A 15,157-nucleotide genomic window follows, 5' to 3' on the forward strand; every position below is an offset into this window, starting at 1 on the left:
CTTGCAGGAATTCTTTAAAGTTTACAGTAGCTTGCTGGCGCTGCATCCACGCTGCCCCTGCGCCCCCCTCGAGTCCTCAGAGGGCGCCGGGCCCCCCACCCCTGCCGGGGACACTCGGCGGGGGCCGCCCTCCCTGAACAGAGAAGTGAGGACACTCAGCAAATTAAAACAGCGGACACATGACACTGCCCTCAGCCTGGCCGGCCCGGACCCCGTCTCTGTTTCCATGGGAACGTCGGCGGTGCCCGCGGCCCCCAGGCGAGGTGCAGGACGTGGGTGCGAAGGGACAGCGAGGCTGCGGGTGGGGGCCGGGGGCTGGGGCGTCCGGTGCGGTGGGCCAGGCGGCGGGGCGGTTCCTGCTGCTTCGCGGGGGCCCTGCCCTGGAGGCGGCCTCCCCTGGGCGCCAGGGCCTCCTCCCTCGGGCCACGCGGGCTGCGGACGGGGCGGTGGGCGGGGCCTCGCTGCCCGGCCGTGGCAGGAGCGGAGGGAGGGCAGGTCCGCAGCAGCTGCCTTCGGTCAGCCAGTGTCCGGCGCAGGGCACAGAGGACGGCCTCGAGGAGGTGACATGTTAGCTTTTCGGGATAATTCCTGGTATCAAGAGTGGAAACAAGTGACGCTGTCAGAGACGGGCAGAGACAGAGACCGCGAGAGAGAAAGAGCGGGCGCGTGGCCCAGCCCGCAGGCCGCGGCCCGCCGTGCCCCTCCTTCCTCCCCGGCTCCGGAGCCACGGTCCAGAGGCGGGCGTGGGCGGCCGCTGTCAGTGCTGTGCTGGGGAAGGGGCTAGTGTGTCTAAGGCTGCTCGTGGCGGGCGGAGGGCGGCCCCATCTTGGCCATGTCCTTGCCCGCCGGGTACTCGGCGTCCCCTCCAGGGCCAGGGCCAGCGGCCGCGGAGTCACCGAGTGGGCCGTGGGCGCTCCGCTTGGCGGGCGTGCTGGGGGCCTGGGCCGCCTGCCCGTTCTTCTCGTCTGAAAAAAGTTGTTTAATTACGTCAAAGAAGTTACTCAATGGGCTGCCTGGGTACACAGAACAGAGACAAAAAAAAGAGAAAAGAAAAGGAAAGAGGAAGGGAGGGAAGGAGAGAGAAAGAACAAACAAACAAATGAACGAAGGGGCCTCCACAGAGAAGGGAAAACCCAACGAGGTGAGGGCAGAGACGGGCGCGGAGCAGGCACAGGCGGGCGGCAAGCAGGGCAGGGGCTGGCGGGGGTCCCTGCGCATGCCAGGGGCCGAGAGGCCAGCTCAGGACCTCGGCACCTCGGCTGCCGTCCAGAACCCAGGGCGCCTTTGGAGAGCCGAGGCCCGGGGCAGGTGGGGAGACCCGTTCTCCCTCTCGGGGCCTGGCCGTGCAGGCTGGCTGGCTGGCCCCGGCCTGGAAGTGGCAACGAAATGCCAGAGCCTGCCAGGAGCCCTGAGGCCGAGCAGCACCCTGTGCGCGAGGCCTGCCCTGGGGTGGGGAGGCTGGAGCCAGCGCCCCTCAAAAGACAGGGGGAGGGCGTGCCTGCCACAGCCCCCCAGGCCTGGAGCCAGCCCCTGGCCACGTGGAGTTCAGCAGCAGACAAACAGATGGACAGATGGGTGGACAGGCGTGGAGGGTGTGGGGGGCCGGCTGGGGCAGGCAGCCAGAGGCGGGTCCCTAGTCTCGGAGGCAGGAGGAATGGGCAGAAACGGGGTGACCACTCCCTTCTGGGGCGCTGTGCACACCGCCCAGGTGGGCTGCCGGGGGCACCTCAACTCCACTTCCTAACCCTGATCCCCACCTGAGCCTACAGCTGCAGGCCCTTATTCTTGGCACCAAGCATGGCTGGGAAGGGCTGCGTGGGTGGCCCCGACCCTCGGTGGACAGAGGGCTGGGGTCTACCTTGTCCCCAGGCCAGAGCTTGCAGGGGGGACCCTGGCTGGCCTGTGGGGAGCGCTGGGGCTGGGGAGCCCAGGCTGTGGGGCGTTGGTGTCCACACCTGGGACGTGGCACGGCCTGGATGGGGGCAGTGGCTAGAGCCACGCGAGCGGTGGGCGTGGCAGGCGGAGTGCAGGTGAGCGGGGAGTCTTACCACATTTGGAAAGCCGCCCCGTCATCATTTCCATACAGTTAGTGGTGTCTGGAGCACAGAATGGAAAGAGGGGAGAGAGTGAAAAGGCAGCCCCTGGACCTGGCTGGACGGCTGCCCAGAGGGGCGGGGCTGGGACTGGGCGGGCCCCCAAAGGGGTGGGGCTAGAAGGGGGCGGGGCCTGAGTGAGGCGAGGCTCAGAGGCGGGCGGAGCCATCTGGACAGCTGAGGGGTCCCAGCAGCCAGAGCCTGAAGACTGGATGTGGTGGTCGCCCCAGATCTGGCTGCCTGCACCCTCACTCTGCCACTCAGCAGCGCTGGGCTGATGGCTTCCACTCGAGCCTAGGCTCATCTGGGCTCCCTCTTTCTTGGCCCGCTCTCATCCTCTGCTGGGCCTGGGGACCTCAAGGCTGGCAAGAGGCCAGGCTGGGTGATGACAGGGCCCTGGGGTGGGGGCTGTTCCCTCAAGGCCCTCACGTGTCCACCCAGCCTGCTCACTGGGGCCTCCGCCTCTCCCGCTTGGCCAACTGGGGTCCCCACCATGGTGGCCACCGGGTCCCTTGGAGGACGGGCAGTGCCTGAGGGCACTCCTCCTGCAGGGACACAGCTGAGCTTGCAGACAACGGCATCCAGCGTGGGAGGGAGGCAACAGTGGGACAGGCTGGGCTCCCCAAGTCCAAGGGGAGACAGATGAGGCCCAGGGTAGGCACCCAGGAGTCGGGGGCAGGGCTGGAGTGGGGGCCCCGCAGGAGGGCACGTCCACCTTTGTTACTGTGGTGCCGGGACTGGGCCGGGGCCACGTGCTGATGGAAAGGGCGCAGGGCTTGGGGTCCAGCCCACCACCCGTCCAGGAGCAGAGAGAGACCATGGTGCCCAGGCGGTGGTGGTCACTGCAGGCATGGGGACCCACCAGCACACACCCAGCCTGGGTCTTTGCTTGCTTGCCTCTCCAGACAATCCTGGCCTCAGTTTCCCTCCCTGAGAGAGAGGGCTTATTTCTTAAGAGCTCAAGGAGTCAGAGGCTGCTACAGGTTGACAGTGCGGCCTCCAGCACTGAAGATGCCCGTGTGTCCTGCTGCCCGGGAACCTGCCCACCGTGCCAGCCCCTGGGGCCGGGGTTAGGGCTGAGGCTGCTGGGAGCTCAGCCTCCACCCACCTATGGGTGGTAAGTGTTTTGGGGGTTTGTCCACAGGTGATGGGATGAGGGTGGGATGAGGATGGTGGGGGTGGACAGGTGGGGCCAGCTCCGGCCTCCACATAGCGGCACAGGGGTGACCCTAACAGGCCACACAGCTATGGAGAAGACAGGCTGGGCAAAGGGTCCCCGGAGGGCCCAGCCCGCCATGGAGCTGACCTTGGCGTGACTCACAGCAACCCCCGCCGCACCGACACTCAGACGCACACCCATGCACCTGCCCCGGCCCTCCGCCATGCCCGCCACTCGTGGGCCCTGGGGAGCCCTGCCGGACACTGGGTGCCGCAGACCCTCGGGCTCCGGGGCCCTCGAGGCTCTAGGCCCAGGCAGTCCCTCCCCCACCTTAGCTGGGCCTCAGGCCCCTCTGCCTGCTTGGGGCCGGGCTCCGGGCAGTCCGGAGACGCAGGGGCCTGGGGGGCTGCAGCACAGAGGGCAGCTGAGGCCCGTGTGAGGTGCTGTGGGGGGTGCCCCAGGTGGCGGGGCCTGTGCAGGCCGCCCCTGTGTCCGCTGCCCAGCAGGTGGGCCGGCTGCCTGGGGGCATGCTTGCCTGTCCTGGGACCTGCAGGCAGGCGTGGGGGGCCCTGCTCAGGACCTGCCCGCAGCCCCTCCCCGCCCCGGCGGCAGGCCGGACGCCTTACCTGCCAGCGTCAGAGGCTACTCTCGTAGCTGGTGGCCACCTTCTGGCCCTTAAGCCCAGCACCCCAGCTTAGTCCTGGCGCTGGCGGGGGAGGTTCTATGGTGGACAAGAGGCGCCTTTCAGTGCAGTGCGGCTGGGCCCTACGTCCCTGGGGTGCAGAGGGGGCCAGGCCCACGGGGCGGGGGAGGGGCCCTGCTCCCTGAGCGGTGCAGCCGCAGCGCGGGCGGCGGGGCCAGGTCATCACGCCTCCCGTCCGCACAGCCATAGCCCCAGACGCTGAGCCCCTCACCTGCCAGGTGCTGGGCCGCCGGCTGGTCGTGTGTGCTCAGCAGCTGGGCCTGGATGGTCTCCACCACCCTCTTGAATCGGCGGCTAGGGCCTGGGGGAGACAAGATGGTTACGCCCCGGTCAGGGCTGGGCCCGAGGCCGCCCCTGGGCCGGCGGCTCACCTGAGAGCAAGGTGAAGGTGACGGAGTAGATGCCATTCTCCTTCTGGGCCTCCCCGCCCTCGGTGTAGGTGATGTCCACCTGGAACTTGACCGGCTTCTGGAACACGGCCGGGCCGCCCGTCGCCTTGTACTCAGCGCGGAAGCTGGTCTGGGAGATGACGCTGTGGCCCAGGCTGGGGATCTGCAGAGGGCGGGGGGCGGAGTGAGCGAGGCTGCCTCGCAACCCAGGGCCCAGCGTGGCTGAGGACGCAGGGCAGGGAAAGCGTCCAGCCCCACCCGGCAGAGCCCACACCGCCCGGGGGATTCACAGCGCGGCCAGGCTGAGGGCCTCCTCGCAGATGGGACGCGAGGAGGGCAGCACGGAAGGGGAGGCGGGGTGGAGTGAGCCCCGCAGCTGGGGTTGGGGGCAGGCACTGAGGTGGAGGAGCCCGAGGGGCCAGGACCCCGGCTTCCTGCCATGTGGGGGGGACGGTGCCCTCCTGCCCACGCGCACACAGGAGCCGGGGCTGCCCACTGCTCGTGGAGAGCAGAACCAGGGTCCACAGTGCGCGGGCCGCCCATGCCCAGGGTGGCCGAGGGCACCCCCCGAGTCTGAGGTCAGCCTTCACGACCAGGATCAACATGGGGGGAATGTGGGCGGAGGGCAGGGACGCCAGGGTACCCCACGGACCCCAAGGGACCAACGTCCCGTGGGGTAAGGCCAGCCCCGTGCTGGAGAAGCCGCCACTCGAGCCACGGCCTGCCGTTGCCCGGTGCACAGCAGCCTGCCACCTGAGGGGGACCTATCCTGGGGCAAGGGGGCTCCCCCAGCCAGGCACCAGCACGTGGCAGCCCAGCATGGGGTCCCCACGCGACTCTGGGGCTCACATCCCTTCTGTTCCTTGTAACCAAAGAGCCCAGCAAAGCCAGGCGAGTCCCGCCTGGGACGTGGACAGCCACTGGCAGAGCGAGGCCAGCGCAGTGTGGTGGGAAGACAAGACAGGAGACAGAGCCCCGGGCCCAGGGGTGTTTGCCCAGAGGCAGCAGATGCCCAGCTGCTCCTTTGCCGCCCTGCCCCCATGGGGCTGCATGGCGGCCTGCACGTCACCACCAGGTCCCAGAGAAGCGTCACCCCTCCGAGGCCTGTCCAGGCGAGCGGCCTGCTGCACGGGGCTCACCGACAGGAAGGCGTGGACGATGTCGGCCTTGATGGAGCTCAGCGGCTTGTCCTTGATGACCACGAAGATCTGCTCCTCCTTCTCCAGGTTGATGAAGTTGCCGAACCAGGACTTCTTGGCCAGCCTGGGCAGGAACCAAGGCTGCCGTGAGCAGGGGGTGGCGGGGCCCGGTCCACACCTGCTGCCCTGACCCGGGACGGCTGCTGAGCACCCAAGTCCTGTGGGACGGGGACAGCTCTCTCCATGGCCCCAACCAAACCCTGCCCCAAGTCCCACAGCCTTTTCCCAAATGCCCTAACACTAACCCACACCCCAACCTCCATGTCCAGCGCCCTAACCCCACCCTAAACACTGCAAATGCTTTTGCCCTACCCTAAATCCCCCAAACACCCCAACCTAGACCTCTGAACCCTATTCCAGACACCTCAGCCATAACACAGACACCCCAAACCTACTCCAAATGCCCTAACCCTACCCCAAAAGCCTTAACCATAACCTGAACACTCTAAACCTAACGCCCTGACTCAAACCCAAATGCACTAACCCGGATCCCATCACCCTAGCCCTAACTTGAACACCTTAAGCCCACCCCAAACCCATACGCCATAACCCTAATCTTGCTTCCCTAACCAGGTCCCAGGGCCCTGACCAGTCCCCAGAGCTGGAAGTGGGATGGGAGGGGGTGCCCCTGCGCCAGCCCTGCCTCTCTGGCCAAGGGGCTGAGTCTGGAAGTGTCAGCTCTGCGCATTCCTGCAGCGGCGTCCTGGCAGAGGGTCCCGCCTGGTGCTGGGGGAGCCGCACACAAGCACTGACGGCGCAGAGCTCGTCCCACTCTGAGGAGCAGCCTCAGCTGCGCAGGGCCGCGCTCCTGTCCTGGGTCGGTGGCTGCACGGCTGCCTGTGTCCCTGTGGCTCTGGCCTGGCGCGGGCACCCCCCACTCCAGAACAGAGGCGGCTCCCAGAGACCACTGCGAAGGGCCGTCCCCATCCCTGGGACTGGCATGATGCCCCACCCCCGACTGCAGGACACGCCTGGCCGCGGCATCCTTCCCAGCGAGAGCCAGCCTCTGCGCACAGGCCTCCGTGCCGCCGCAGCCCCGCCTGCACCTGGCTCTCATTCCGGAGCCCTCCTTGGATCCTGCCACCCGTCCCTACATCTGGGGACGCCGGCATCCTGGAGGCCCCTCCCAAGTGGGCGAGACCTGCGACTCGCTTCCTGCCAGGACCACCTGGGAACCTTTCTCAGTGAGGCCACAGGGGCGCATGCCCATTCGGCCGGCAGGCTCCCCGCCGGCGTGACATGGAAGCCTTTGTCCAGCAGCCTGCGAGGACCCGAATCCCACCCTCAGCCGAGGGAGATCAGAAGCGGATCCAGCCCAGCCCCGCGATGCACAGCCCCGCAATGCACTGACCGCAGCCCGGCGCGCCCTAAGGCGGAGGGCCCCGTGCAGCCGTGGGAGCGGCACGATAATAAGTGTGCGCTGTTGCAGCCGTGAGCTCAGGATTGTCACATGGCACAGCTGGGCGGGCTTTCCTCTGCCGCCTTCGCCTCTGCAGCACGGACATGTGACCCATGCTCCACCAATCAAGTGCTCCCATTCAGACCGGGGGGCAGGGCTGCAAAGAGGGAGGAGCTGCGCAGGCGCAGCCGCGTCTGGGCCCTGCTGGTGCTCGACCATCTCTGCCTCTCTGAAAACCTGCCGCGCTCTATGAATGTTTGCTGACCACGTAGGGGGTGGCCGGACAGTTCAGGAAACCACGGCTGGGCTTCTGCACGTTCCTCCCTCGACGAAGGCAACAAAGAAAACTGATAAAAGCCAGACTTCGTTCCTTGGGACCCAGCGGTGTGGTGCTTGGCAAAAAACGGCCCCGTGTCTGAGGGGGGCCTGGCAGGCATGCGGTGGGGGGTCCATGCTGTCCACTCCGGGGGCCGCGGTGCCAGTGGGGACGTTGCAGTGAAGGTGTAGCTGCCACGGAACACGAATGAGCAGAGCAGGGTCCCTCCAACGTGGGTGGCCGCGTCCAGCCAGCCGCAGGCCTCGCGAGAACAAGACGGAGCAGCAAGAGTTTTTCTGGGGATGGTCACGTGGAGCTGCCTGAGTCCCTGGCCTGCAGTTCCAGACTCGAGGGGACGTCGGCCGGCGCCCCAGTTCCAGCCCCACGAGCCTATTCCTGAGAATAAGCGCCTGTCGCAGGTGCACACGCCTGTCGCAGGTGCACACGCCTGTCGCAGGTGCACACGCCTGCTGTGCTTCTCTGGAGGACCCTGGTGGGCACAGGGCTGGCGGCAGGTGGGGACGAGGCCCCCGTGGGCACGTCCTCAGCAAGGAGGGGCTGCTGGCAGGTAGACTCGGGAGGGGCCGAGCCCCAGAGCATGTCGGGGGTTGGGGGGGGGCAGAGGCACAGGCCATTGAGCTGTGCTGAGCTACGGGGCTTTTCCCCACCTTCTCTGAAAAATACAATTATGAGTGTGTTTATGAGAGCCCTTGACTCTCGCGGAGACGGCAACTTCAGGCCTGACCAGTGGACACAGAAGCGTCCCTTGAACCCAGTTCCTCCGGGCCATAAAGCACAGCAGCCCACTCAGTCCAAGTCGGCTGGGGTCCTGGGCCCGGCCACAGATCCACTCCAGGCGAGTTCAGCACCGAGCGGGGGTTTTCCCACAGAGACCTGTTTAGGGCCAGAGGCAGGAAGGAGGTCTCTCCCCCGATGGCTGTTTCCGAGGTCATCTGCTCGAGGCCCCCACGGCCCTGTCCCAGCTGCTGCTCTCTGTGGCTGCCCTGCACGGACGGGGTCACCCCGCGTGTTCACATGTGTACACTGTCAGCCACCAGACACTGCTCCGTGACAAAGGCCGCTGTGGAGAGCCTGGGTGCTGGGGAGGGTTCTCTCCAGGGCCGGACAGCTGGGAAGGCGGCCGCCATGGGGACACCCCGGTGTCCAGAGTCTGTCGGGTCTTCCACGTTGGTGAGCACAGAGCTCAGAATGGCTTCTGCCCGGCCCACACTGCCCAGTGCCCACTCCCGGCTCCGTGACACCTGGACTCTGCCAAGGCCACCCCCTCGCCGCACACATGTTCCCGCCAGGCCCCCATCCCACGACGGGCCTAGGCTGTTTCTCCCATAAGACCCGGCGGTCCCTATAAGCCATCTCTGCTCTCAGGGGGCCCAGGCCTCTGGGAGCTCTGCCCAGCGCACCCCTCCCTCCCCAAGGCTGTGGCTCCTGAACAGACCTGTGCCCCTCCCCTCGCCTCCCCTCCCCCACAGCACTCAGTGCTGAGGAGACTCGGCCCAAGACAGGCCCTGCCCGCACAGAAGGTGGGGGGAGGGACCAGGGGCCCCCTGGGTGCGGGAGGTCCCCACACCCTCCCCCGCCGCCGGCCTGGGCATCAGGCTCTGAGCAGGAGCCACTTACTCCGGGGATGACTCCGGGGTCAGGTTGGACATCTCCTCCGGCGTCGGAACTGCATGAGGGGTGGACGAGAGGGAAGGCGTGGTGGGTGCCCCGGCCTCCCCTGCCCCAGCCGCCCTGCACCAACGCTCGGCTTGGGGAGTCCCCCAGCTCCTGGCCGCCCGGCAGCTGCAGGGCCCTGGGGCCACGGGAGCCTCTGGTGCTCAGGCCGGGCCTCACCCTCTCCGGCCTCCAGCAGGCGGCCCAGGGCCCACATGGCGGGCAGCTCCTCGGCACGTGGCCTGGCCCGAGACACACGTGGCGGGCAGGCTTGGGGACACGCAGACATGCAGAGGTGCTGCTGGGGCTCCTGGGAGGACGGGCGGTCGAGGGCACAGGGGGCAGCGGGGCAGACAGGGGCCCAGGCGCCGCCATGCGGCATGGAGGCCCACCCTGCTGGCAGCATGCAGAGGCCGGTACCGCCAGCAGCCCCTCCCCCACAGTGCCTGGGGGGGGGGCTCACCTTGCAGTTTCCGGCGGTGGAACCGGGGCGAACCCAGGAAGCTGTTCTTGATGGAGTTGAGCCGCGTCCTCCAGGGCACCCCACCGACGCTGGGGCTGGACGGCGGCGTGGGGTTGGGCGTGCCGGCCGGGCTCTCCTTTGGCGTGTGCACGGGCGTCCCCTTGGGGGTAGGGAGGGGACTGCCCCTCGGTGAGGGGTGAGGGGTCACCTGTATGGTGGGGACAGATTTGGTGTTTGCTTCAGCCCCGGTGGGCGGGAGCCGGGTGGGGCCGGGGCCCAGGGCCAGCTGGGAGCCCAGGCAGCCGGCGGGGGGCCGGGCCTGGGTGCCGGCGGGGAGCGGGTTGGACTTGGTGCCCTGCAGAGGCTTGTCGGTCAGCTTGGCCTTGCACGGCAAGGTCTGGGTCTTGGGGTTGGGCCTCGGGGCGGCCTGCGGAGGGAGGGCGTGTCCGGGCCGAGAGGTGCTCCGACAAGCTTCGGGCTCCGTGGAGGTGGCCGGGGGGCAGGCCGGGGAGGCCGGCGTGGGGGTTGGGGGGGGCAGGATGAACTTTCTAATAGGCTACGGGAGATGCAGGCAGCAGGCGGTGGGGGGGGGAAACCGCGCCCCACGCGCCCCGAGAGCCCCACCCGCCCCGCATGCACACACGGCACCCGCCCCCCCAGGACCAGAGGGACATTCGAGCAGGACCCCGAGATGGGCCGGCAGGGGAGGTGGCAAGCGTGGCGGGGGGAGGGTTTGCCACAAAGGAAAACGGGTGACGGACGAGAAAACAAAAAGAAAACAAAACAAAAGACATGCAGTTAGCAAGAGCAGCCCAAGCCCCGCGCCTGTGCACGCAGGTGGGGACAGCTTCCCAGGGGGGCCCCGGCAGCCTGCCCCCCTCCCTGGCACACTCGGACGGACGAGGCATGCAGCCCATGGCGGGCACCGGCAGGGCACTCACCCGGGGGCTGCTGAGCGGGCTCGTGGACAGGCCTGAGGACGCGCCGCTGATGGATCTCGACCTAGGACACAGGGCAGGGCCGCGACTCGGTGGGGGCCCCTCCAAGAGGCGGGGGCTCACCAGGCCCTGCCCCAAGGGAGGGCCTGACGCCTGCGTGCCCAGGGCTGTCTGTCAGAGCCCAGTGGGCTGGACCGGGCCCTCCCCAGCACACCACGGGGTGTGGACCTGGGGCCTTCAGCAAGGCAGAGGGACGGGGGGACAAGTTGGGACTTGCTGTGGCTCCAGCCCCTCCTGCTCTAGGCCCTACGCTGGGTCCTCTGCCCCAGGGCCTGCTGCCCCAGCCTGGCCGGCCTCCGAGCTGGGCTGTCACCACGTGGGCCACCAGCCCAGCCCTCCGCACCCACAGCTGCCCACAAGAGACGCCGGGGCCAGCCTTCGGCCTGCCTTAGCCTGCACCTCGAGGGCCCAGGCAGGGCCGACGGGGCCTCCCCCTGCCACCACCCCCTTGGCGGGAGACCTGGTCTGGCCCGGCCCAGCGGGAGGGAGGCCCCGGCCTGGCGCACCCGGCAGAGAGGCAGGCCGGCCGCTGTCCCCGGGCAGGGCCGGGGCTGGCAGCTCCACCGCACCCCAGAGCACAAGCGCCTCTTGCTCGGCCCTGGGCAGCGGCACCTGCCACCCTCTGAGGAAGGACACGAGGGAAGAGGCAGAGGGAACGCAGGAGTGAAGAGGATGGAAAGAGTAAAAACCAGCTTGAGGCCTCCACAGTGATACCCTCCAGCTCCCCAGCCCCACACAGGCGAGGGGCTAGAGGCGGCGGTGCCCCCACGGGGCCGGCTCAGCCTGCCTGGGCCAGGACGGCCCCCCAAGGCCAGGGCTGGGCCCAAAGCTTTCGGGAGCTGAGCGGGGAGCCAGGGTCGGCCCCACCAGAGGCAGCAGCCAGGAGCAAGGCCCAGGGCCTCCTGCGGAACCAGCCGGGAGCTTGTCACTTGGCACCAGAAAAGCAGAAAAGAAGTAGCTGGAGGACCGGGTGGGGAGCCACGAATGGGGACTCTGAGCTATCCCTGCCGAGGCAGGAAAGACGGCGCAAGCCCTGGGGGCAGCCCGGCAGGGACCGGGCCGGCCCGAGCCCGACGGCCAGTGAGCGGGCAGCAGCCCGAGGAGCAGCACCACCCGCCTGGCTGGGGCCCGGGCGGCCCGGCCCTTGCAGCGGCTGCTCCGACCTTGGGCAGGAGGACATGGGACGAGGGTCGGCGTGGCAAGGAGGTATGGCACAGTGGGTCCCTGTGGCAGCTGTGGCTGTGGGGCCGCACGTGGGCTGGCCGCCGGCCTCACCAGCGCCCACCATCGGCCTCTGCGGAGCCCGGCCCAGGCTCTGCCCTGGCTCGCCGGATAGGCCCACTGCCCGGGGCATCTGAGAGCCGGCCCCGCCACCAGGCCCGCCTGTCTGCCAGCTGGAGGCAGGGACAGCTTCCGGGGCTGGGAGGTGCGGGGCGCGTGTCAGGGTGTGTACCTGTCTTCTTTGCTGAATTGGGGGTGGGCCTCAGCGATATCCAGGCTTTTACTGAACACTGCTTTACTACAGCAGGAACAAAGCAAGAAAACAGAGTTACCGACGTGGCCACACTGGCACAGGCCAGCCACCGGGCCCGGGCCAAACCGGGCGAGAGCTCCACGCAGGTCTGAGGCCAGCGCACAGACGGCAAGGGAGGAGGTTGGGCAGGGAGCCCTGGGGCCACAGCGTACCCCACCCTGGGCTACCTGCGGGGCAGGTGGCCTGGCCTGGCTAGGGGGGGATGCCCAGCCCCCGCTGCCCCTCCACCCAGCCAATGGCCCTGGGAGGTCCAAGGCCAAGCGACTAGGGTCCCTGCTGACTGGGTGTGGCATGCCAGAACAAATGGCCTTCCAGAGGCTTCCGGGAGGGTCCACACCTCCCCAGTACCCCGCCCCAAGGCGGCCGGGCCTGGAGACCAGACACTGGCCTCCCCTGCCCCTGCCTGAAGCCAGGCAGTGTGGGGGGGGGTCTTGGACTCAAGTCCTCAGCCTGCACTGCAGGGTCAGGGAGCCCACAGAGAGGCAGCCACGCAGGCAGGAAGTGGGCACCTGGGCCACCGGGAGGGGTCCTGCCGGGGCAACGTGTGCCCTGGACAAGCAAGGTGCCAGAGCGAGACCAGGGTGGCAGACTGTGCCAGCAGCCCAGGGCAGTGGCCCGGACTTGCTGGAGAACCTTCGGAAGGAGGTCTTGGAGGGACCCCACATTGGAGGCTGGGCTAGCCCAGAACCCCCGGGGAGGACCCGGGACTACCAGGGGGCTGTGGCCTGCGGGCCATGGGCTGGGGCCACCAGCACCAGGGTCAGGGCTGGAGACCCAGCAGTTTGTCCTCACGGCCGACCAGCTGCCTTGTGGTTTCCCCACAGTTCCTGGCAAATTCCTCAGGAGCATGCCGGCCCTGCCGCAGCACCCAGATCCCACTCGGGGAGGGCGCCCAAAGGTGGCCAGGCCTACTAGGACACATGAGTGGTGGCCACAGGCCCCAAGGCTGGCCCCAGGTTTCGGGGAAGGTGGAGGCTTGCCCTGGAGAGGCTGCACCAGCTCCAGAGGTCTGCTGAGGACCTCCTGCAGCCCAGCCCAGCCCAGCCCAGCCCAGCCCTGGCCACGGAGGCTCTGCAGAGCCTGGGAGCCTCCATCCATCCAGGGAACGTGTGGGGCAGCCCAGACCTTCCCATCAGCCCCAGATTCCACTTCTTGGCCCACACACACTGCCACTGGCCACCCAGAGCTGCACCCATCAGGTGGGGACAGACTCCTAGCTGGTGGCTTCAACAAGGTGTGATCACATTGCAGCTCAGCCAAACAAAGCTCAAGTCAGGTCAGCCCAGCCCAGCTCAGCCCAACCCAGCCAAGCTGCAGCCAGTTCAGTTCAGCCCCGCCCAGCCCCGCCCAGCCCAGCTCAGCCCAACCCAGCCCCAACCAGCTGTGCCCAGTTTAGCTCAGCTCAGCTGCACCCAGTCCAGCCCTGCTCAGCCCAGCCCCGCCCCAACCAGCTGTGCCCAGTTTAGCTCAGCCCAGCTGCACCCAGTCCAGCCCTGCTCAGCCCAGCCCCACCCAGTTCCACTTCGCTCAGCCCAACCCAGCCCCAACCAACTGCGCCCAGTTCAGCCGAGCCGGCCCACCAAACCCAGCTGCGCCCAGTTCAGCTCAGCCCAGGTGCAATCAATTCAGTCCGGCCCAGCCCCGAGCAGCTGCGCCCAGCCGGAACCAATCCAGGTGCTCGCAGTCCAGCCCCGCCCGTTTCCCCGCCCCGCGCAGGGCCGGGCTCGCATCCCAGCGGCGACCAGGGAGGGAAGCGCTGGGCGCACGCACCTCTGGCTGTGCTGGGCCATCTCGATGGCCCGACGCGCGGGCACCGGGGAGCCGCCGTCCGTCACGCTGAGCACCTCCATGGACTTGCGCTCGGGCCGCCGCTTGCCGTGCCGGTTCAGCATCGGGGAGTCCACGCGCTTCCGCGGAGGGTCTGCGCACAGACGGGGCTCAGCCGGGGCACGAGCCCGCGGGGCGCAGGGCGGGGCTCCCGGGCGTACCTATCTCATTCCGCGGGGGCAGGTCTTCGTCCTCCTGGCTGGGGTACCTTTCTTTCCGGTCCAGGAGGAGGAAGTAGATCATCTTCTCCTGGTTCTCCCTGCCGGGTGACATGCGAGGCGCTGGCACGTGCGCCCCTTCCCCGCGCACGCCCCCCACGCCCGCCCGGCCTGGGCCCACGCACTCCTCCGACAGCAGGTCCTGCAACAGCTTGTTGCGGTCGCGGAAGCAGCCCAGCGAGTGCATGCTGTCCAGCACGTCCGGGTCGATGTCCTCCAGGCTGGGCAGCGAGCGGATCTGCACCTTGCGGGGCGCGGGCTGCTCCGGTTCTGGCTCGTTCTTGCCCCCTCTGTGGACACAGGGCCCGGCCGCGTCACTCACCTGCAGCGGGCCGGAGGCTCCTCCCCCAAGGCGGCCAGGAGGGTCGGAGGCCTGCCCGCACCTGGCGCACCTGGCCCGAGTCCTGCGCTCTCCCTGCACCGGCCCTGCGGGCCTCCTGCGTCCTGCCCGCACCCCGCACCCGCGCCAGGGCGGCCGAGGCGGGGGCAGGGCCTGCGCTGGCGGCGCCCTCCCCCCGCCGTCCCTAGCAGGGCCTCCAGGCCACAGCGACAGGCAAAGCAGGCGATTAGTGGGTGAAAAGCTACTTACATATACCATATGTGTTTCTGAATGTGCTCTAGCTACAAGGAAAGAGAAACAGGGAGTTAGTATGGAGGGGACAGAGCCCGCATTAGGAGGTGACGGAGGGGTGCCGCGGACAGAGCAGAGGGGAGGGCAGAGGAGGGGTGGGCAGCAAGGGGGCTGCGCCCCAGACCTGGCCAGCACCCTGCCCACTCCTCAGGAGGAGGAGGTGCAGCTTTGGGGAGGAGAGGAGCCAGGAGGGGGTTCCAGGCAGGGCAGGGGCCTGGGTAAGGAGAAAGAGGCAAGGCGGGAAGCGGTGGCCCCTGGTGGCCCCGGCTCCAGGCAGGACCCAAGGCAGGAAGCAGGGAAGCAGCCGGGCCCACCTGTGTGGTAGGGGCAGGGCTGGGTGCAGGTGCGAGCAGGAGGCTGGGAGGGCTGCCAGCTACGTGGCCCCTGGTCCACCCTGACTGGGCACAGCTCGAAGGGTAGTCTGCTGTCCTGCCTGGCATGTGTTGTCCTGACCCCGGACAGCCCTGGAGGCAGCCGGGAGGAGCGGCCGGGGGCTGGCCTTAGCCTGCCCACCTGTACAGCTGAGGCTGTCACTCAGAGGACTAAGCACACTG

The 15,157-nt window shown here is 68.4% G+C and overlaps 1 protein-coding gene across 7 annotated transcripts in view; it reads right to left on the reverse strand.

The window, feature by feature from the left end:
- Positions 1 to 447: 447 nt before the first annotated feature.
- Positions 448 to 15,157, reverse strand: part of BRSK2 (BR serine/threonine kinase 2) — a 49,604-nt gene continuing 34,894 nt past the window's right edge. For 2 of the 7 annotated variants that reach the window (XM_076001589.1, XM_076001592.1), the window contains 13 exons: positions 14,562 to 14,593; positions 14,098 to 14,262; positions 13,916 to 14,013; positions 13,698 to 13,848; positions 11,847 to 11,912; positions 10,337 to 10,397; positions 9,396 to 9,603; positions 8,897 to 8,945; positions 5,484 to 5,607; positions 4,327 to 4,507; positions 4,167 to 4,256; positions 2,049 to 2,096; positions 694 to 965 (listed from right to left, as the gene is read on the reverse strand). In XM_076001589.1, the coding sequence (XP_075857704.1) occupies positions 790 to 965; positions 2,049 to 2,096; positions 4,167 to 4,256; positions 4,327 to 4,507; positions 5,484 to 5,607; positions 8,897 to 8,945; positions 9,396 to 9,603; positions 10,337 to 10,397; positions 11,847 to 11,912; positions 13,698 to 13,848; positions 13,916 to 14,013; positions 14,098 to 14,262; positions 14,562 to 14,593 (1,449 nt within the window). In that variant the 3' untranslated portion in view covers positions 694 to 789. Of the gene's footprint in view, positions 589 to 693; positions 966 to 2,048; positions 2,097 to 3,878; positions 3,974 to 4,166; positions 4,257 to 4,326; positions 4,508 to 5,483; positions 5,608 to 8,896; positions 8,946 to 9,395; positions 9,604 to 10,336; positions 10,398 to 11,846; positions 11,913 to 13,697; positions 13,849 to 13,915; positions 14,014 to 14,097; positions 14,263 to 14,561; positions 14,594 to 15,157 lie in introns of those variants that run through there. The other 5 variants (XR_012918883.1, XR_012918882.1, XM_076001591.1 and 2 more) reach the window with 5 other exon arrangements.

This window comes from Microcebus murinus, chromosome 4, assembly GCF_040939455.1.
Source record: "Microcebus murinus isolate Inina chromosome 4, M.murinus_Inina_mat1.0, whole genome shotgun sequence".
Taxonomy (NCBI): domain Eukaryota; kingdom Metazoa; phylum Chordata; class Mammalia; order Primates; family Cheirogaleidae; genus Microcebus; species Microcebus murinus.